Source organism: Mobula hypostoma, chromosome 3, assembly GCF_963921235.1.
Source record: "Mobula hypostoma chromosome 3, sMobHyp1.1, whole genome shotgun sequence".
Taxonomy (NCBI): domain Eukaryota; kingdom Metazoa; phylum Chordata; class Chondrichthyes; order Myliobatiformes; family Myliobatidae; genus Mobula; species Mobula hypostoma.
The window spans coordinates 178,194,768-178,217,909 of record NC_086099.1 but is presented as its reverse complement, the minus strand read 5'-3'; the positions used below and the strand labels follow the sequence as shown (position 1 = coordinate 178,217,909).

General features: G+C 39.8%; 1 protein-coding gene across 2 annotated transcripts in view; it reads left to right on the top strand.

Annotated features, from left to right (window-relative positions):
• LOC134343617 (metalloreductase STEAP2-like) overlaps positions 1 to 23,142 on the top strand; it is a 46,575-nt gene that overhangs the window by 20,061 nt on the left and 3,372 nt on the right. For both annotated transcript variants that reach the window (XM_063042384.1, XM_063042383.1), the window contains exons 3-5: positions 1,444 to 1,937; positions 9,311 to 9,838; positions 18,420 to 18,584. In XM_063042384.1, the coding sequence (XP_062898454.1) occupies positions 1,446 to 1,937; positions 9,311 to 9,838; positions 18,420 to 18,584 (1,185 nt within the window). In that variant the 5' untranslated portion in view covers positions 1,444 to 1,445. The remainder of the gene's footprint in view (positions 1 to 1,443; positions 1,938 to 9,310; positions 9,839 to 18,419; positions 18,585 to 23,142) is intronic.

Here is a 23,142-nt window from a genome sequence, read left to right as displayed (position 1 = left end):
TATTTTAAACTGAGATTACTCTATTGACAGGTTTAAAATTGTATATGCATTAATATGAATACCAGTGCATTCCAATGAAATGAAGCATTTACTCTTGAACTTGTTTAAATGTTGTGGTGGAGATGTACTGCTCTGGATCCTACATTTTGCAGTTAAGTTTTCAATCTGACAGTGTCTAGTTTAATTTTAAAAATCTGTTTTAGTGAATGTATTTTTGAAAGTGTATAATTTGCATTGGCTGAAGTATGTTTAGTTTACTTGTGCTGGTTTAAAGAAAAAGGCATCAAAAGATGAAGATTTCAATTTAGCAAATAAATATTTAAATACTTTCCACCAAATTCATTTTCCTGACTTTACAGTACAACAAAATATAAGCTAACAAGGTACTATTTTTAATCTATTTTATCAGTGTTATAATTATGTGCGTCATTGAATGCCAAGAGGCGTATATCATAGAGAGAGCTTGAGGTTAGTATAGTTAGGTGAATGAAAAGGATGGAAGCATGCCTTATACGAGTAAATAGACTACAGCAGTGAACATTGTGTATACCTGTAATCTCCTGTTCTTATTTCATATTTTTTGGCATTAGCAGTGTTTTTCATTTATTGTAGTCATTTCCTCTATGCATTTGGAGACAGAGCAGAGAACAGCTCAGGAATAGCCCCTTTGGCCCATGAGGCCTGTGACACCCACAGTGACAAATTAAAATAAACTTTTTTTTTGCTTGCACATTATCCAAATCCCTCCATCCCCTGCATGTTCACGTGCCTTTCTTCCACCATTCACGGACAACATATTCCATGCATCTACCACTCTGTTTTTTCAAAATTACTCCGCAAATCTGCTTTCAACTTAACCCCGATAATTTTAAAGCTAGGCTTTCTAGTATTAGATATTTTACCCTGGGTAAAAGATTTGGTAAATGCACACAGTGAAACAAATCAATGGAAAATCCACTTGTCTTAACAGAAGAGGTTAAATTAAATATTATTAAAGATACTATTGTAACTACAATGAACAGTTTAAGAAAGTGTTAGCTTTCACACAATGCCTATATGTCCATTCCCTAGCTGTCTGGTTCATGGAGTGAAAGGATGATGTGTTTTAGCTTATGAGCTACCTGAGAGTATTTGCATTTATGAATGTGTACGTGGATAAAGTTACAATGTTTACAAACTCAAAAGGATCTTGTTTTTGAAAGGGAAAAAATGTGGGTTATGAGATCATTTGTGGCATGTTTTCTCTTCTTTTTTTGGAGCTGGCATTTTGAAATGGGATTTTTCTGGATTTAGGCCAAACCGAATGGAAGAGTTCAGTGTGGTTCGAAACATTCCCATCCATCTTTCTGCTATTTCTACCACTTTAGCCCTTTTTATTTAAAGAGGAAAATCAGATGTATTAATTTTTTTTCCCTGTACTAAAATAAGTTCTCTTTCTTTCAGCAATGGACTCGATCTCCATTGTGAGAAATAGCAAAGAAGCCAGTGAGACCCTCTTGCCAAATGGCACAAACAGCTTTAAGGAATCATCCAAGTCTACCATAGGGATTTTGGGAAGTGGAGATTTTGCCAAGTCATTGGCAATCAGATGTATACGGTCTGGATACTCGGTAATCATAGGAAGCCGAAATCCCAAACGTGCTGTCGGGTACTTCCCTCCTCTTGCTGAAATCATGCACCAGGAGGATGCTGTTATAAGAACAAATCTCATATTTGTTGCCATACATCGTGAGCATTATGCTTCCTTGTGGGACCTCAAGCACTTGCTAATAGGCAAAATCCTTGTGGATGTGAGTAACAATGTGCGAATAAACCAGTACTCAGAAGCCAATGCAGAATATCTTGCTTCGCTGTTCCCAGATTCCACAGTGGTAAAAGGCTTTAATGTAATATCTGCCTGGGCACTCCAATTTGGTCCACAAAATGCTAATCGGCAGGTAAGAATATGTCATATTTGTAGCTTCAAGTAGAATTCAAATTTTAAATCTGTGGTCAAATTAATTGGTAAATAAATAAATGTATTTTAATGGAATCAGCAATATTTAGGGATTTGGTTTCCATTGCCCTAAATTCAGGTGTATAAAATATCAACACAGAATTTAACAATACTCTCGCTGTTACTCTTGATTGGTAATGATTTGTAGTATGCAACTACTCAGTTGAATTTTCGTTTAATATCTGTGTATTGATCTAAAAATGCACTAAGCTGAATTGGAAATAAAACAAAAAAATGCAAAATCAGGAAATCTAAATTTAAATAAATAACAACCTAGAAATATTTAGCAGGCCAGGCAACTGAGAAAAGATAAATAGTTAACATTTCAAGCCCAGGACTAAGAAAGGGAGAAACAATTTGATCAAGGTGCAGTTGAAAATTATTGCAGTAGGCAAGGCTGTACAAAGAAAATGAAGATGATAGGCAAAAATGGCCAGTCACATGAAGTCAGAAAAAGTGAATTATCTAAAGATGGAGAATTGAAGAAGCAGTGCAAAGTTAGTAGTCATCATCATCATCATCATTACTATGTGCTGTGTCAGATGATGTAGGTAATCATGATCTCATGACTATGAATGTTATCGGCAATTTTTTCTACCGAAGTGGTTTGCTATTGCCTTTGGGCAGTGTCTTTACAAGATGGGTGACCTCAGCCATTATCAATACGCTTCAGAGACTGTCTGCCTGGTGCTAGTGGTCACATAACTAGGACTTGTGATATGACCCAACTGCTCATACGACCATCCACCACCTGCTCACACGGTTTCATGTGACCCTGATCAGGGTGGCTAAGCAAGTACTGTATCTTGCCCAAAGGTGACCTGCAGGCTAGCGGAGGGAAGGAGCGCCTTCAATCTCCTTTGGTAGAGACGTATTGCCATCTTGCCACTTGTATTAGGAATAGAGCTTTTTACTAACATGAAGGCAAAGTATAGTAATGCACACAAAATTCTGGAGGAACTCAGTAGGTCAGGCAGCATCTATGAAAACGAATAAACAGGTGACGTCTTGGGTCAAGATCTTTCTTCAGGACTAGAAGGGAAGGAAAGGAGTGGACCAAGGGAGAAAGGGAAGAAGGAGAGGCACCACAAGGAGGTAAGAAGAAAGGGTGAAAGGCCAGAGTGGGAAATGGAAAAAGAGGAAAGAGGGGTGAAAAAAAGTGAAAAATTTAAAAATCACTGAATGGAGAAATTGATGTTTGTGCCATTCGGTTGGAGGCTACTCAGATGGATTATGAGATGATAATCCTCCACCCTGAGAGTGGCCTCATTATGGCAGGAAAGGAGAACGTGGACCAACATGTCAGAAAGGAATAAGGACAGGAATTAAAATTGTTGGCCACTGGGAAATTCTGCTTTTGACAGATGGAGCAGAGGTGCTCAACAAAGCAGTTCCCCGAGTTATGTTGGGTCTTGCCAATGTAGAGGAGACCACATCAGAACACCAGGTACAATAGATGACCCTAGCCGATTTGCAGGTAGTGTTGCCTCAGCTGGAAGGACTGTTTGGGATCTGAATGAAGATGAGGGAGGAGGTGAATGGCAGATGTCGCACTTCTGTGGTTGCAGGAATATGTGCCAGGAAGGAGATGGGGAGGGACAACTGACCAAGGGAATGGTAGGTGAGGACATCATTTCTCCTTCCCTACTAATCTCCCTACTGGCCTGTATCCCTGCAAGCAAGGGAAATGCTGCACCTGCCCATTCACATCCTCCCTTACCTCATTCAAGATCCCAAACAGTCTCTCTAGGCAAGGCAGTTTGTTAATTGCATATTGTTTAAAGTGCTCCCGGTGTGGCTCTCACACCACTAAGACCCAACGTAAATTGGGAGACCACTTTGTTAAGCACCTCCATGCCATCTGCCAAAAGCAGAACTTTCCAGTAGCCAACCATTTTAATTCCTATCCCATTTCTGTTCCGACATGTCAGTCCATGGCCTCCTCTTCTGCTACAATGAGGCAATTCTCAGGGTGGAGGAGCAAAGTGTTATGTTCTGTGTAAGCAGCCTCCAACCTGATGGCATGAACATCAATTTCTCCCTCCGGTAATTTAAAAATTTTTCTTTCTCTTTTCTTTTCCGCTCCCATTCATCACTCTAGCCTGTTACCTCACCTACCTATCACCTTCCCCGGTACCCTTTCCCCTTCCTTTTCTTTCATGGTCTACTCTCCTCTCCTATCAGATTCCTTCCTCTCCAGCCAATTGGCTTCACCTATCATCTAGCTTGTCTTTGTTTCTAGTGCTGATGAAGGGTCTTGGCCTGAAATGCGGGCTATTTTTTTCATTTCCATTAACCCTGCCTGACCTTCTGAGTCACTCCAGCATTTTATATGTTGCTCTGGATTTCTGGCATCTGCAGAATCTATTGTGTTTAAGGTGAAGCAATTTGTAAAATGATAAACAATTAGGGACTAAATGATTAACATTTTAATTAGATTCTGTGTTGGAATAAATTAACATTGACTTTTGAAATGTTGTTTATCCATTAACGATATCCTTTATACCACTCTGGCATGAATAACATTGATTATTGGTCACAAATTAGCAACTTCGATTCAGTTGGACGTAAATGGCATTAGTATTTAAACTTCTCAGCTGGGTGATTTGGTTAATTATGACTTCCAAATCATACTATTATAAGCTTACAGCAAATCACTGATATTCCTTTGAGAACGTATTGACATTAATTAAAAATGTAACACTATACAACTTCCTGTTATTAATCATGTGGCAAAAATGTGAACTTGTAAACAGCATTACTCTTTATACTCATTAACATTATCAGAAACCTATTCCAGGGCACTAACACTTCAAAAGAAACACTTCAAAGGATTACGAAAACGTTAACCCCTTAAGTTTCACATCTGACCTCAGCAGCTTGGTCTTTTTACTATCTTGTGTATCCAGATGAAGGGTCTCACCAGTTGTCCATATCTCTTCATAGATGCTGCCTGATCTTCTGAGTTCTTCTAGCAGTTTTTTTTTGCTCCTGCAGTCTTTTGTCTGTATATAATGTCATAAATATTATACCTTTTTAGATGTTTGGGTTTCTTTGTAATGTTTGTATTTTCAGGTTTTTGGCATATTGCAATTATATGGTTAGTTTTTATTATCCCCACTATTAGGTAGTTGTGTCACTATTTAACTTGAGAATGTATTTACCTCTGTCCAGCCCTCATCCTGTCCCACCCCAACTAGGAAAATCTTGAGGGAAAAACATGGTACTTCTAACCACACAGAACCAGTCGCCTGGTGTACAAGATGAAATTGTAGCTTAAACGTTATAAATAAATGACAAGAATATGTTGCATTCATTTAGCAAAGTACAGTCTGTTCTCTGCAATAGAAGCCGTCACAGTACATTACAAACCAAGCCAGATTCTTGCACCTTAGATCTAGCTGTACTCTTTTCTCAGCTGATCTCAGCTTTTGGCCATACTTTAGACAGCATTTACTCTTATTTTGTCACCTCGATCTGTGTCATTTAAAAATGGCACTCATCACCAAAGATAAATAAACAAATGTATGGAATTCCCAGCAGCAAGACATCTAGAGCTAACGTGCAACAATTATCTGAATGTGGAGAATCAAAGGAGCAGCGCCAAATCATTAGTAGTAGAGCTTTTTTAAAATATCAAAGCAATAAATTATGGTAATTTGTAAATAATAAATCATTAGAGATTAAATGTGACTGATAGTATTTTCACTTTTAAAATGTTATGGCAAAAATACAAGCAACACACATAAAAGTTGCTGGTGAACGCAGCAGGTCAGGCAGCATCTCTAGGAAGAGGTACAGTCAACATTTCAGGCCGAGACCCTTCGTCAGGACTAACTGAAAGAAGAGCTAGTAAGAGATTTGATACTTTGTATCAAATAATTACCTTGTATCTTTCCAACCATTTATATCATCTCATATGTAAGCAGTTAAGAGCAGCTATAACTGCACCCAAACATTCATCTCATATTCTCAGCATATTAGCTACTGAATCACAGAATGCCTCATATTTATTAGAATGAGGTGTTTTGCATTGTACTGCTAGATCAGTATAATATATAATGCATGCACCACTATACTATCCTCCCAATAAGAGACCCTTTTAAACGCATGAACATTTAAAACATTGAATAGCCAATTTAAAACAAACTCATCTAATTTGCTCTAAACTATTCAAATGTAATCTTGGAGCTATAGCCTTTAACTTGGACAAATGGTTGCTTTCTCAGCACACAGCAATCCCATTCAGTCTCACTTCCACTGTGCTAATCCCACTCCCTCCTTTTATAAGATGCATCTTTTTTGGGGGGGGAAATAATTGATGGCCTTTGCTTCAAGGAAAGTATATAGCTGAAATATCAATTTTCCATTTAAAACGAAGTAATGGAAGCAAAGCTGGTCAGGCAATTTTAGCAAAAGGAAGTTCTCTTTTCAAGTCAAAGAGACTGGGAAGCGGAGAAGACAATTTAGTTTTAATTGTAGAAAGCTTGAAGGGAGTGATGGATAGTGAATATTTCTAATAGGATAAGACCAGTTAAACCAATATTAAACCAGAACAGATCTGTTCTGAAATAAAAGAAGAAATTGGATTACCTAAAAAGTAATCAAATTTGATTGAGTCCAGAAGGATGCAATTTTCCAAAATAGGAGATACGGTTAGTTCTTTAAGCTTACAATGGACCTCAGGCATCAAGTCAGATTGGAACTGAGATGGAAAATTAAAGTGGCAGGCATCTGGAGGCCTTGTGCCACTGTCTGGATTGAGTGCAGGTAGACTGCCATAGCTAACTTCACTGTACTTTCTCCGACTCTACCTTCTATAAGTACTCTATTAATTCTTCCAGTTCTTGTCTCCTTTGAATCTGCGTTGACTTGTAACATGGGTGCCCCTGAAATGGGTGCTCCTGATGAAAGGTTGTGGCCCCAAATATTGACCCTTTGTTACTCTTCACATATGTTGCAGGGTCTGCTGAGTTTCCCCAACATTTTGTTCCTGAAACGTCTTCCTGCTTCTGAACTGTGGCTGCCCAGCTGCAATGATTTTCAGAGCACCTAGCTGCATTCCCTCAATTTCCTGCACTTTCAGTTGTATCCCTTCTCCAGCATTCAGGATTTGGTATCCAACTCAACAACCATGACTAACTTTCTCCATGTTAGGACTAACCATTTCTGCTATAGTAATTTTTCAGTAATATTGGTTCTGTACTATCTCCACTAGCACAGCCAGACAAGCTGAGCATTTTCTTTAGGCCTACTTATAGCTTTTGTGTCCTTTTTCTGTATTTTCTAACTGCTACCATTAGTTTATGAAATAAGTGACTTCAACAGTTTATTGCTGCAGTAACCCTGGGTATACTCTTCAAGAGAAAATCCCTTTTGTCCTATTCATCTCTCTTTCTGCAACTTAAAACTAACTTGACAGAATTGTGAAGGAGAGACAACATTCTCAGAATTGAAATGTTAACTCAGTTTTTCTTTCCACACATATTGCTTGACTGTGAACAGAATCCAACATTTTGTATCTTAATTCATATTTTTACCATTTACAGTTCTTTATAAATTTCAAGTACCATATAAACAAAGGTTTATTTTTACCCTTGCCTGCCTTCAATGTGTAATTCCCTTTTTATTGTTAGATTTCATAAAGTTAATTCTTGCTCTCGAACTATAATAATTTTTTAAAGATGTACATTGTAGTAGTTAAGATATAGGAGCAGAAATTAGGCCATTTGAACCATCAAGTCTGTTCCGCCATTTCATAATGGCTGAACCATTTTTCCTCTCAGCACCAAACTCTTGCCTTCCTTCCCCCCTGCCCCTGTATTCCTTCATGCCCTGACTAGTCAAGAATCTATCAACCTCTGCCTTAAAAATACATAGAGATGGCCTCCACAGCAGGCTGTGGCAACAAATTCCACAGATTCACCTCACTTTGTCTAAAGAAATTCTTCCTCCTCTCTTCTAAAAGGACATCCCACTATTCTGAAGCTGTGTCCTCTGGTCTTAGACACTCCCACCATGGGAAACATCCTCACCACATCCACTCTGCCAAGGCCTTTCACTATTTACAGTGAACAGAGGCCCAGAGCCATCAAATGCTGTTCATATGACAAGCCATTCAATCCTGGAAGCATTTTCGTGAACATCCTTTGAACCCTCTCCAGTGTCAAGACATCCTTTCTGAGATGAAAGGCCCAAAACTGCTCACAGTACTCCAAGTGAGGTCTCACCTAGGGAGGTTCTACAGCATTTTTTAATTATAATCTCTGTTGTAGTCCAAAAAAACATGGCAGCAATAGCAGGATAGCAGTGCCAATGTGCATAATGCACACTTAAGTGCTTACTCTGAAATATCAAAGTACTTCTGAGCCACAACATTTTGACTTTTTAATAGTACATTTAAAATCCAAGATTTAAAAATAAGATTATTTCTTCTCTATTCCTTAATTTTAGCCTTGCTTTATGATCATTTGACTTTTCAGCATGTGGTGGAAAATCTACTCGTGTGAGGTGAGGGCCTTTGTCAGTCAGAGTTGACCACGGGTATTGCATCCTTGCTGTTTGGGCAGTACGATATGGAGAGCAAGCTCCCCCTCTCCACACATCTGATGAACCCAAAGGAACGGCAGTGGTTGATACAGTCTGGTACCAGCAGCATTGCGGGAGATGCCCGTCCACATTGAACTCAATGTAGAGCTGCCTTAGGGACTCCAGCTCTGGATTTTTCCCTCTGGGCTTACTCCTGAAGCCTTCCCCATGAGTGGGTATAGCTGCAAGACAGCAGAGGCTTGAGATCAGTTTTCCTCCTGCTAGACGAGCTGCCAACCATGGCTAACAAGCTCCATCTGTCTGAAGTAACTAGTTTTAAGGCAGCTGTAACCCGTCTTTGACCCTTCTCCTATCAGTGGAAATGGTTCCACTGGGCTTAGTAGCTAAGCCACTCGTGAAGGCCAGGAGCTGGACTTCGTTGTCAGAGGCTATTTGAGGTGCGTGCCATTGGGAGGATTTAATAGGTAGTGGGAACTCATCAACATTATCATCCGACTGTAACAACCTTAAGGAACCTACTCAGGAAAATCTACTCTTAAATTTAAGAATTAACATGCAATACCTTATTGTCTGCTTTTTTAATGTTTTGTCTGCAAAGTAATTTGATCACTTGTGATACTAAGATTTATTGTAACTGTATGTAATCGAAAAAATATTTTAATTTGTTTTTGAGATATTTGTTTGATTGCATTTTTAACATGATGTCTGTAATGGAAAATAGTTTGGGATTTGCTCACACTTGCTTTGTTTTCTATTATCTATCAGATATACATTTGCAGCAACGTGGTGGAAGCCCGACAACTGATAATAGAACTCACTCGGCAGCTGGGTTTTATTCCTGTTGACATGGGAACATTGTCTTCAGCTAAGGAAATAGAAAATATGCCCCTACATCTCTTCACCCACTGGAGAGGCCCTGTGCTTGTGGCTATTGGCCTAGCCATATTCTTCTACATATACTCATTCATCCGTGACATCGTACACCCCTATGTGAAGAACAAACAAAGCAACTTCTATAAAATTCCAATCGAAATAGTGAACAAGACTTTGCCTGTTGTTGCTATTACTCTCCTGTCACTTGTGTACCTGGCTGGATTGCTAGCAGCTGTTTTTCAGTTGAATTCTGGAACTAAATATCGTCGGTTTCCTGTCTGGCTGGAACATTGGCTGCAATGTCGGAAGCAGCTTGGGCTCTTGAGTTTCTTTTTTGCCTCTGTTCATGCAGTATACAGCCTTTGCCTTCCAATGCGACGTTCAGAACGGTATTTCTACCTCAACATGGCCTACCAGCAGGTAATTTTTTAATAAGTGACGTTTGCTTTTTTTAAAATCAATTTGTTGTTGACGTTATTTATTGCTGAGATAGTTAACCTGCCACTGTTGAACATGTGCCTTTGATGTCCATTAAGATAAACAGGATGAGGTATTTATCTTACTACAACTTTGTTAATATTATTGCTTGAGCCACAGACCCTACACTGCCCAGAACACACAACACTAGGGGAACAAGCCATTCAGCCCACAGTGTCTGTGCTGACCGTGATGCCAGTTTAAACTACTCATGTTCTATCCTTCAATTCCCTGCCTGTTCATGTGTCTGTCAAAACACCTATTAAAAGTTGCTACAATATCTTCTTCCACCACCTCATCTGGAGTATGGGCCAGCTGCTATTAATTTACACAGACTTTTGCCCCCTGACACACTGAAATTTCTGGCATACTGCTGGTGTTTTCCACAATTTATTGAGTTTGTTCGCCAGTTCTTTATCCCCCATTATGACATCTCCAGCATCGTTGTCCAGCGGTCCAATATCTACTCTCTGCTTTTTTACTCTTTAATAAAACTTTTGGTATCCTCTTTTACATGGGGTGATTGATAAGTTTGTGGCCTAAGGTAGGTAGAGTCAATTTTAGAAAACCTAGCACACTTATTTCTCCTACATTTACACACTTAGCCCAACGGTCGTGGAGCATACGGATCCCTTCTTTGTAGAGCTCGGCGTCTTGAACCTCCAGAAGTGGTCCACAGCAGGGTGATTGATAAGTTCGTGACCTAAGGTAGAAGGAGATGAGTTATTAACTTCAAACTTGCTACATTTTCACTCAAAGAGTTGAGCTGCACATGCATGCAACAAGAGCTGTATAACTCATCTCCTTCTACCTTAGACCACGAACTTATTAATCACCCCTGCTGTGGACCACCTGGAGGTCCAAGACTCTCTCATTACATGCACGTGCAGTTCAACTCTTCGAGTGATAATGCAGAAAGTTTGAAGTTAATAACTCATCTTATTCTACCTTAGGCCACGAAATTATCAATCACCCCTGCTGTGGATCACTTCTACAAAGAAGGGATCCATATGCTCCACGACCGCTGGACTAAGTGTGTACATGTAGGAGGGGACTATGTTGAAAAATAAATGTGCTAGCTTTTCTAAAATTGACTCCTACCTAGGCCACGAACTTATCAATCACCCTTGTATATTATTTACTAGCTTGCCTTCATATTTCTATACTTCATTAGGAGCTTGAAGAGATTTGGCATGTCAACAAATACACTCAAAGACTTCTATAGATGTACCGTGGAGAGCATTCTGACAGGCTGAATCACTGTCTGGTATGGAGTGGGGGGGGGGGATACTACTGCACAGGACAGAAAGAAGCTGCAGAGGGTTGTAAATTTAGTTGGCTCCATCTTGGGTACTAGCCTACAAAGTATACAGGACATCTTCAAGGAGCGGTGTCTCAGGAAGGTAGTGTCCATTATTAAGAACCTCCAGCAACCAGGACATGCTCTTTTCTCACTGTTACCATCAGGTAGGAGGCACAGAAGCCTGAAGGCACACACTCTGTGTTTCAGGATCAGCTTCTTTCCCTCTGCCATCCAATTCCTAAATGGACATTGAACCCTCGTACACTACCCCACTTTTTAATATATATTATTTCTGTTTTTTTGCATGATTTTTAATCTATTCAATATACCACAGGTATACTGTAATTAATTACATTATTATTATTAGTATTAGTTTTTTTCTTCTATATTATGTATTGCATTGAACTGCTGCTTCTAAGTCAACAAATTTCACGATACATGCCAGTGATTCTTCTTTTCTCACCTTATTGCCTTGTGTTGTTTTTTAAAAGCCTCTGACTAATTTTTACTATATTATACGCCCTCTCTTTTGCTTTTGTGTTATCTTTGCCTTCCTTTGTCAGCCGTGAAGACCTCATCCTCTCTTTAGAATACTACTACTTCTTCGGGATTAATCTGTCCTGCACCTCTGGCTTGCTCCCAGAATCTCCACCCACTGCTGTTCTGCCTTTCACCCCCGCTGGGTGTTTCCTTCCAGTTAACTTTGACCATCTCCTCTCGTGCCTCTGTAGTTCCCTTCAATCAACTGTAACACTGATGCATCTGATTTTAGCTTCTCCCTCTCAATCTGCAGGGAGAATTATATCATACTATGGTCACTGTCTCTTAAGGGTTCCTTTATCTTAAGCTCCCTAATCAAATCTGGTTCATTACACAATACCTAATTGAAAATCACATTTTTGCTAGTGGCCTCAAGCACAAGCTGCGCTAAAAAGGCATGTCATAAATATTCTACAAATTCCCTCCTTTGGGATCCAGCACTAACCTGATTTTCCCCAATTAATCTGCATATTGAAATCCCCTATAATTATGTAACATGCCCTTTTTAGATGACTTGTCTATCTCTCATTGTAATATGTACCCCACATTCTGACTATTGTTTGGAAGCTCCCATCAGGCAGGTCACTCCTCAGCCTCCTACATTTCAGAGAAAACAGTTAAAGTTTCTCCAACCTCCCTTGGCATCTAATAGTCTAGGCAACTTCCTGGTGAACCTCTCCAGTAGATAAGTAACAACAGAAAACAATAGAAAAGGACAGAGCATCTGTGGAATACCAAAGAATTAATGTTTCTTTTTGAGACCTGAGAAAAGAGGGAAAACGTGTTGGATTTCAGTAGCAAAGAAGTTGGGGAAGTGATGGCTAGACCAAAGGGATTATTCAATAGGAGGAGACCAACTGGATTAATGGAGCGTCTGTTAGTCCTGATGAAGGGTCTCGGCCTGAAGCGTCGACTGCACCTCTTCCTAGAGATGCTGTCTGGCCTGCTGCGTTCACCAGCAACTTTTATGTGTGTTGCTTGGATTAATGGAGTGGTTAGAATATCAATTAAAATTTCAGTTATGTGGCATGTGGCTCTAACTATTTAATGTGTAAATGACAAGGCAGTGGAAAATGCCCAGCAGGCTACGCTATACAAATTGAAAAAGATAATAAAAAGCCAAAATGATGATGGACAGAATTGGCTGATTCTGTCAGAGTCAGAAAGAAAGTAAAGGTAAGTTACCCAAAGTTGAAATAATTGATATTGAGTTTGGACATTGAACTCTCTACTTTAGTGGACAAAGCCATTAACTGCATTTCATCTATTTCCTGTATCTCTTCTCACCTCCTTTTCCATCTAGGCAGAACAACAACAGAGATGCCAGTTCCTGTCCAAACTCTGAATTTTTCAACTGAAAAATGCATATGATTACTTCCCAGAAGGACTAACCCTGCATCAAGAACAAACCTATAAAACTGTATTTTTTGTTGTTGAGCCTTGGTTTAGGGGAACAAGACCAGTTGTAATACCTAAATTAACCAAATGAAACATGCTGATGAAGCACAAAACAGAGCACTTTGTATCAAGGCATGTTACACATCTTGGCACTCGACACTGAATTCAACAACTTTAAATAACCAAACTCATCTATTTGTAATGTCAACTTTTTTTTCCTCTCCTGTTTCAATGTTGTGTGGCCTCTTGAATAATTTCAAGAGTTTCTGTGTATTTCAGATTTTCCACCATCTGCGAATGATAAAGTGTTGGGGAAGGGAGTGGAGTTAATTCTGTAAATCTGATATAACATCAAAATTTGCTGGACAACTGACCACGGCTTTTCTGGAAAGAGAAGCTGAGTTCATGGTTCAAGCCAAAGTTTTCAACATCCGTGGTTTTTGTCCTTTTTATTTATCTGCTTTTATTTTAACCTAGATTTTGGCATTCTAATAAATACTACGTTAGCATTGCAAAGGGTGAGAAGAAATTACACTGACTCAAGATTACTTCATTGTATTTCCAGACATAGAAAATAAATACAATATGTAAGATGAGTCAACCCAGACTGAAAATCATTCCATTTGAGGTTAACTTTTCAGTCTGGCCTTCCACACTTGTGCTATTTAGTCTTCACGCTCTGGAATTCTCTCCCAATCTCTTTACCTTTTAGTCATCCAACCATCTGTTAAGATCCTCCTTTGTTTGATGGATGAGCTAACTAACTTGTTTTAATGAATTTCAAATAGCCATGATATATTGCACCTTCTAGAGACACTGCCCATTGTCCAAAGTCCTCTATGCCTAAGCTTTTTAAGAGCTCATTTATGCACTTAAATGCTGTCACTGATCCAGCTTTGCCCTCTATTCCCTTCTCATCCAGACATTATTCACTCACTTCACATGCGGGTTTTTCCCCCACCCATCCCTATCCAGCTCCAATTGTTGTGTTTCTGCTTAGCCATCTTCACACCTCCCTCCCCCCTCTATGCTGCATCTGTTGTTCTTTTCCCATTCACTTTTGTTGGTCCCTCCTGCCAGAGTCTTCCAACTCCATTCCCTACTTGCCTCTCCTACCTGGCACTACTTGCCTGTCATCTTGCACCTTCTCAGTCCACCAGCCACCTCAGGATCCTTTATTGCCCCTCTCCCTCCTGTCTCTTTGCTGGTCTTCTCACCTCTCTGCTCTGTGGCAACACACACACAAAATGCTGGAGGAACTCAGCAGGTCAGGCAGCATCTACGAAAAAGAGTGAACAGTTGGCATTTCAGGCTGAGACCCTTCTTCAGGGCCTTTGACAAGGTGCCGCACATGAGGCTGTTTTACAAGATAAGAGCCCATGGAATTACAGGGAAGTTACTAGCATGGATGGAACATTGGCTGGTTGGCAGAAAACAGAGAGTGGGAATAAAGGGATCCTATTCTGGCTGGCTGCCTGTTACCAGTGGAGTTCCACAGGGGTCGGTGTTGGGACCACTGCTTTTTACAATGATGTCAATAATTTGGACTATGGGATTAATGGATTTGTGGCTAAATTTGCTGATGATACAAAGATAGGAGGAGTGGGTAGTGTTGAGGAAACAGAGAGCCTGCAGAGAGACTTAGATAGTTTAGGGGAATGGGCAAAGAAGTGGCAAATGAAATGCAATGTTGGAAAGTGCATGGTCATGCACTTTGGTGGAAGAAGTAAACGGCCAGGCTATTACTTAGATGGGGGCGGGGGGGCGAATTCAAAATGCAGAGATGCAAAGAGATTTGGGAGTCCTTATGCAAGATACCCTAAAGGTTAACCTCCGGGTTGAGTCGGTTGTGAAGAAGGCGAGTGCAATGTTGGCATTCATTTCCAGAGGTATAGAATATAAGAGCAGGGATGCGATGTTGAGGCTCTTTAAGGCACTCGTGGGACCACACTTGGAGTATTGTGTGCAGTTTTGGGCTCCTTATTTTAGACATTGGAGAGGGTTCAGAGAAGATTCATGAGAATGATTCGAGGAATGAAAGGGTTACTGTATGAGGAACATCTGACATCTCTTGGGCTGTATTCCCTGGAGTTCAGGAGAATGAGGGGCTAGCTCATAGAAACATTCTGATGGCTAAAATGCCTGAACAGATTAGATATGGCAAAGTTATTTCCCATGGTAGGGGATTCTAGGACAAGAGGGCATGACTTCAGGATTGAAGGACATCCTTTTAGAATAGAGATGCGGAGAAATTAGTTTAGTCAGAGGGTGGTAAACCTGTGGAATTTGTTGCCATGAGTGGCTGTGGAGGCCATGTCATTGGATGTATCTAAGGCAGAGATAGATAGGTTCTTGATTAGCCAGGGCATCAAAGGTTATGGGGTGAAAGCAGGGGAGTGGGGATGACTGGAAGAATTGGATGAGCTCATGATTGAGCAGACTCAATGGGCCAACTGGCCTACTTCTGCTCTATATTTTATGGTCTTATGGTCTTCTTCCACCATTTGTAGATTTTCTCATGTTTCTGTCTCCACTCGCTGACCTGATTCGGGTTTCAACAATTTCTTTCCACTCCTTTCTAACTGAACTGATCTATTCTAGGCAATATCCTGGTAAATCTTCTCTGCATTCTCACCCGTGCTATTACACCCCTTCTCGGCTTTAGTAACCAGGACTGCTCAAAGTACTCCAGCTGAAGTTTAATCATGGTTTAAAAAAGGGAGCATGGTCTACCCACTTCCATATTCAATGTCCTAAATAATAAAGGCCAATATCCCATATGACTTCCTAACTATGTTATTTACCTGTCTAGCTCATGACGTATGTTTTCCAATCCGCTTAACTGGACTTCCTGTGGACTATACATTTTTCCTATGAGTTTATCAGGAACTCTTCAAATATAATGGTACACAAGAGTATTATTAAAGTTTTATTTTGCTTTTATGTGATTGGTTAATTATTCTCTCAGAGGAATGATAGTTTTCCATTTTAGGGAGCCATGTCATCTTTATAGATGGCAACTATTTCCTATTTGGATACAGAATCAAGAATGCTGCTCTCTAGTCTCAGTAGCTTGTGCCAACCCAACCCTAATGCATGTTCTGTTTTCCACAACAATCATTAACTTCGAAGAGATTTGCAGTTATAGTGGATTCTGGTTAATTGGTCCATTGGTTAATCAGGGCAGCCACTTGTTTTGGACAACTCCTAAAGAACAAACTAATCAAGAAAATAGCAGGAGGTCCTTTATTTATTTGGGACACTGTGCTGCTTTATTGGGATAGGAGACTGTCACCATCATTTGCACTTGTCTGGCCATTGGATATCACATTGTGCTGAGAGTGAACAGTTGCATCATTTGTATTTGCTTGTGTTATGTTATTCATTTGGGCTAATGGATGTCGATTCAAAAGGCAGCAATTCTTTTTTTTAAATTTGACTTTAAAAAAAGTTTTGAAACCTTGCCAAGATGCCATGAAAAAATCTGACACTAGCCTACTGGATCATATAAAAAGCCATCTACCAGATGTTGAAGAGGCCCTCTGTCAATGGTTTTCCATTGTAACTAGATGAGTGTGTGTGTGTGTGTGTGTGTGTGTGTGTGTGTGTATATGCAACAGACAGTTGGTTGGCTTGATGGAAATGTGGGCACCACATTAAATTCAGGAAAGGGAGTGCAGACACATAGAGATTCACAAAACTCCTTGGCTTGCTTCAAAAACTTTGTGCAGATGTATCTACAATGCTGATGAAACAGGTCTTTTTGTTGTTCCATGCTGGCCATATCATTCAATTTGCTACAAACACGCAACACTATCAGGTTCAAAGAAAGCAATTGATAACATAACTGTGATGTTCAAATATGTCAGGAACTAATAAAATGAAATTGTGGATTATTGGGAAAAACATTAAACCGCAATGCTTTAAGTGGCTTAGAATGAATCGTTTACCAGTCGAATACTATGCCATCAAGAAAGCTTGGGTGGCTTCCTGAAATTTTTAAGAAATGACTGATGATTTGGGATATGGAGCTACAGTGGAAATCAAACAAAATTCTTCTGCTTGTCGACAATGGTGCAGCACACCCTAATGAAGAACGTTTGAGAAACATCCAGCTGGAATTTCTGCCTGCCAAGACAACATTTTTGATGCAGCCAATGGATATGGGAATCATTAAAAACAAAATTAAAGATATTATGGAAAGTTTATTAAACCACATTCTCATAGCAATTGAAGCATGTCTACTGACATCTTCATCAGCCAAGGAAGTGAGTGCAACGGTTAACCTTTTATAGGCAGTACAGGTTGTCAGTGATATTTAGTGATAAATAAGCAGCAAGATAATTCAGAACCGTTTTGTTCACTGTGGTTTCAAGCATTCAGGCTTGTAGGCGCAGGAAACAGCCGGGAGTGAACATGAAACTATTTCGCTACTTCAACAAGTCAGGGGACTATGAAGAATTTGAAGGTATCAACAATCATCTTGAATGGTACAATGAAAATGAAAATTTGAAGGACACAATTGTCAAAAGGATTGTATTGAAACAATAAGGAATGGAATATGAAGACAAGAATAGTGATGAGGATGACACTGAACCTGGGCTAGTGACTACACAGGATACCAGGAAATTTATTGTTGGATTATGACATTACTTCATGCAGGAAAGCAATGAAGACAGTCCATTATCTGCACTAGGTGCCTGTGCTGGTTATGTGCATTTACATTCAATCAATAGGACACGGCAGTGGACACTCAATGAATTCCTCCATTGATGACCATTACAAACTAATACCATTTTGTAGAACTGTTGTAATATTGGTGGTGTTCTAAATTGTTTTGTATTTCATTTAAATACTTAATTTGTTACTCAGTTAAGCAGTTTGGCTTTTTTAGACCTTTTTAACTATTTCCATGAAATTTCGGCTTATTGAGGCTGCTGCTTAATTGGGCCAAAATGTGCTAGTCCCAATGAGTCCAATTAACTGGAACCCACTGTAGTTCCAAATCAAGAAATGTATTTTCTTGTTTTGAATACATCAAAGGTATTAAACTCAGACTACTCACTCATTTCATATAGGGCCCTGAAGACAAACAACAAGTGATAACACTTCTTCCACATACCACTCTCTTGCCTGCTTTGTTGTGTGTCAAAGTACATTCTTAACTGAGCCATAATTTCTTCACTTAAGCCTTGGAATACCTGAAGTTATTTTTTGTGTGTCATCTGAGTGTCTTGCTAACGGCCGCAAATTCTTGTCAAAAACTTGTGTGTTTTTTCTTAGGTACATCTCAATAATGAAAATTCCTGGAACGAGGAAGAGGTGTGGAGAATGGAAATGTATATATCCTTTGGGATAATGAGCCTGGGCTTACTGTCACTCCTAGCAGTGACTTCAATACCATCAGTCAGTAATTCAATGAACTGGAGGGAATTCAGCTTTATTCATGTATGTTTTCCCCTTCATATCCACTAATAATGTATAGCATTTGGTCTTCAGAGTTCTATTTTGGTTATTTTTAGGCTGTCTGATATATTGAATTTGAGCCAGTTTAATGGAATAGTGTACAGTATTTTTCATTTAACATGGTTCTAATCAAAACTCTTTTATTTGAAGATTTATTCAAGAATTCAACCCTATCAAGAGGCTAAAGACAATAACTATATTGAACATATGGTGAGAGGTTAAAGGAACTGAACCAGGCACACATCTGAAAATGGTGTGTTGACCTGAAACTATTTAAAAGGATTACATGCATGTAAAAGATCTGAAGCAGTACACTATAGCCATAATTTAATCCATGACTGAAGCTCTTTTGAGGTGGCATATCTAGTTCTGTCATTAACAGGACAAGAACCAGGAAGAAGGAAGGTCCAGGAACATCCATTTTTAAGTGTCTGAACCCACCATATGTATTCAAAATTGGAGCATTTCTTGCCTTCAGCCAGAAAATAAGAGGATGATCCATCGCTCCTCCTTCATAAGGTCTTTGACCAAGAATTAAGCTTTAGTTTGTATTTCTCACACTGTACTCTAACTATTGTGCATTTCAAATTCAGGTCTGTAGAAAACCAACTGCAGATCTATCATGGCCAAATTTAGATGAAAGGATAGGCAGGTGATAGAGAAGGATGTGTTCAGACTGATGGTTTGAGATGTGTCTATTTTAATCCAAGGAGTATCATGAACAAAGCAGATGAGTTTAGAGCATGGATCAGTACTTGGAGCTATGATGTTGTGGCCATTACAGAGACTTGGACGGCTCAGGGGCAGGAATGGTTACTTCAAGTGCCAGGCTTTAGATGTTTCAGAAAGGACAGGGAGGAAGGCAAAGGAGGTGGAGCATGGCACTGCTGATCAGAGATAGTGTCATGACTGCAGAAGAGGAAGAAGTCATGGAGGGATTGTCTACGGAGTCTCTCTGGGTGGAAGTTAGAAATAGGAAGGGGTCAATAACTCTACTGGTTCTTTTTTATGTAGACCACCCAATAGTAACAGAGGAGCAGATAAGGAGACAGATTCTGGAAAGATGTAATAATAACAGGATTGTCATGGTGGGAGATTTAAATTTCCCCAATATTGATTGGCACCTTCCTAGAGCAAGGGGTTTAGATGGGTTAGAGTTTGTTAGGTGTGTTCAGGAAGCCTTCCTGAACACACCTATTTAGGTAAGCCTACAAGGGGAGAGGCTGTACTTGATCTGGTATTGGAAAATGAACCTGGTCAGGTGTCAGATCTCTCAGTGGGAGAGCATTTTGGAGATAGTGATCACAGTTCTATCTCCTTCACCATAGTATTGGAGAGGGATAGCAACAGACAAGTCGGGAAAGCATTTAATTGGAGTAAGGGGAAATATGAACCTATCAGGCAGGAACCAGAAAGCATAAATTGGGAACAGATGTTCTCAGGGAAATGTACAGCAGAAATGCGGCAAATGTTCAGGAGATAATTGCATGGTGTTCTGCATAGGTACGTTCCTATGAGATGGATAAAATGGTAGGGTACAGGAACCGTGGTGTACAAAGGCAGTTGAAAATCTAGTCAAGAAGAAAAGAAAAGCTTACGAAAGGTTCAAAAAAACTAGGTAATGATAGAGATCTAGAAAGTTATAAGGCTAGCAGGAAGGAGATTGGGAGAGACAGAAGGGACCATGAGAAGGTCTTGGCAAGCAGGATTAAGGAAAATCCCAAGGCATTCTACAAGTATGTGAAGAGCAAGATGATAAGACGTGAGAGAATAGGACCAGTCAAGTGTGGCAGTGGAAAAGTCTGTATGGAACCGGAGGAGATGGCAGAGGTACTTAATGAATACTTTGCTTCAGTATTCACTATGGAAATGGACCTTGGTGATTATAGGGGTGACTTACAGTGGTCTGAAAAGCTTGAGCATATAGACATTAAGAAGGAAGATATGTTGGAGCTTTTGGAAAGCATCAAATTGGATAAGTCACCAGGACTGGAAGAGACATACCACAGGCTACTGTGAGAGGCGAGGGAGGAGATTGCTGAGTCTCCAGCAATGATCTTTGCATCATCAGTGGGGATGGGAGAGATTCTGGAGGATTGGAGGGTTGCAGATGCTGTTCCCTTATTCAAGAAAGGGTGTAGAGATAACCCAGGAAATTATAGACCAGTGAGTCTTACTTCAGTGGTTGGTAAGTTGATGGAAAAAGTCCTGTGAGGCAGGATTTATGAACATTTGGAGAGGCATAGACAGCATGGCTTTGTGAAAGGCGGGTCGTGCCTTACAAGCCTGATTGAATTTTTTGAGGATGTGACTAAACACATTGATGAAGATAGAGCTGTAGATGTAGTGTATATCGATTTCAGCAAGGCATTTGATAAGGTACCCCGTACAAGGCTTATTGAGAAAGTAAGGAGGCATGGGACCCAAGGGGACCTTGCTTTGTGGATCCTGAACTGGCTTGCACACAAAAGCCAAAGAGTGGTTATTCCTCAGGGTTCTGTTCTGGGACCCCTACTCTTCGTGATTTTCATAAATGACCTGGATGAGGAAGTGGATGGATGGGTTAGTAAATATGCTGATGTCACAAAGGTTGGGGGTGTTGTGGATAGTGTGGAGGGCTGTCAGAGGTTACAGTGGGACATTGATAGGATGCAAAACTGGGCTGAGAAGTGGCAGATGGAGTTTAACCCAGATAAGTGTGAGTTGGTTCATTCTGGTAGGTTAAATATGATAACAGAATATAGTACTGTATTAATGGTAAGACTCTTGGCAGAGTGGAGGATCAGAGGGATATTGGGGTCCGAGTCCCTAGGACACTCAAAGGTGCTGTGCAGGTTGACTCTGTGGGTAAGAAGGTATACAGTGTATTGGCCTTCATCAACCGTGGGAGTGAGTTCAAGAGCTAAGAGGTAATGTTGCAGCTATATAGGACCCTGATCAGACCCCACTTGGAGTACTGTGCTCAGTTCTAGTCACCTCACTACAGGAAGGATGTGGAAACTGTCAAAAGGGTGCAGAGAAGATTTATGAGGATGTTGCCTGGTTTGGGGAGCATGCCTTATGAGAATAGGTTGAGTGAACTTGGCCTTTTTCCCTTGGAGCGATGGAGAATGAGAGGTGACCTGATAGAGGTGTATAAGATGATGAGAGGCATTGATCATGTGGATAGACAGAGGCTTTTTCCCAGGGCTGAAATGGCTAACACGTGAGGGCAGTTTTAAGGTGCATGGATGTAGGTACACGGGAGATTTCACAGGTAAATTTTTTAAGCAGAGAGTGGTGAGTGCATGGAATGGGCTTCTGGTGGTGGAGGTGGATACAGCTGGGTCTTTTAAGAGACTCTTGGATAGGTACATAGAGTTTAGAAAAATAGAGGATTATGGGTAACTAGAGGTAATTTCTAAAGTTAGTACATGTTTGGCACAGCATTGTGGGCCAAAGTGTCTGTATTGTGCTGTAGGGTTTCCATGTTTCTATGTTTTCTATGAAAGGAAATATTTTTCATGTGTGAAAATATAATGATCTATGCTTCATATCACTACACATTATTCCTAAGCAAATGATCAGGCCCTTTATTCGGAGAATATTTATTTGGAAAAGGAAAAGGTTAACATGTTTATAATCAAGAAAATATTATTAGCAAGCTATTCTGTACAAAGATCACATGACAACGAAGACATTCCCAAAGTCAAAATACTCCTTCGATATCAAAATAGAGCTGCATTGCTCATCAACATAATGTGCATTAGATACTCATTTAGACCAGATGCCTGACGTTAGTGCAATATGATCGTATAATTATTAACTTTGTTCACAGCTATCATTAAAGGATAAATTGAATTTATTTTAGCATTACACTTTTATTATGCAGTCTAGATGCCTTGGCATCGGTATAAAGTAAATACTAGAATGGAGAGTCATTTCTCCTGGCTCACATTCTCGCTCATAAAGATTTATTGCTGGATTTCTTAACTTCACACTGATTTGGACAGTACTTAGCTTTTACAAGACAAAGAATGTTTTGTAACATTTGAGCAATTTAAAACTACTGTGTGTTAATGATTTCCGGCAGAAATGTTTATGAAGCTACTTTGCAAAAATAAATTACACAGTACAAATATTTCCTTTCACAGTCCTAGATTAAGAAGGATCCTGAATACAAGTTTTGACGTAAAGATTGTCATGACTATTAATGATACAACTGTACTAAACCATGCAGTACTATCCTCTCAGACAGAGACATTCACAACCCTGCATTTTCAGTTTATTAATATCATGATCAATTTTTTTTGCTACTACTCTGTCGAAAGAAGGTTGAAACAAACAAATGTCTTTGGTAGTTTCCATAAGCACTTCAGCGATTGTATATACATAAGTACACACTTCCTTTTCCTCTCAGAAATCCCACCTGTGAATGAAAACAGCCATAATTCTAATAAATGCAGGTGGTTTGCAACTAGATCCTGGTGGTTCCCGTGATCTCTGACAGGCAAGGGGAAAAATGGTTAATTGAAATTGCCAAAAGTACTTAAGGAATGAT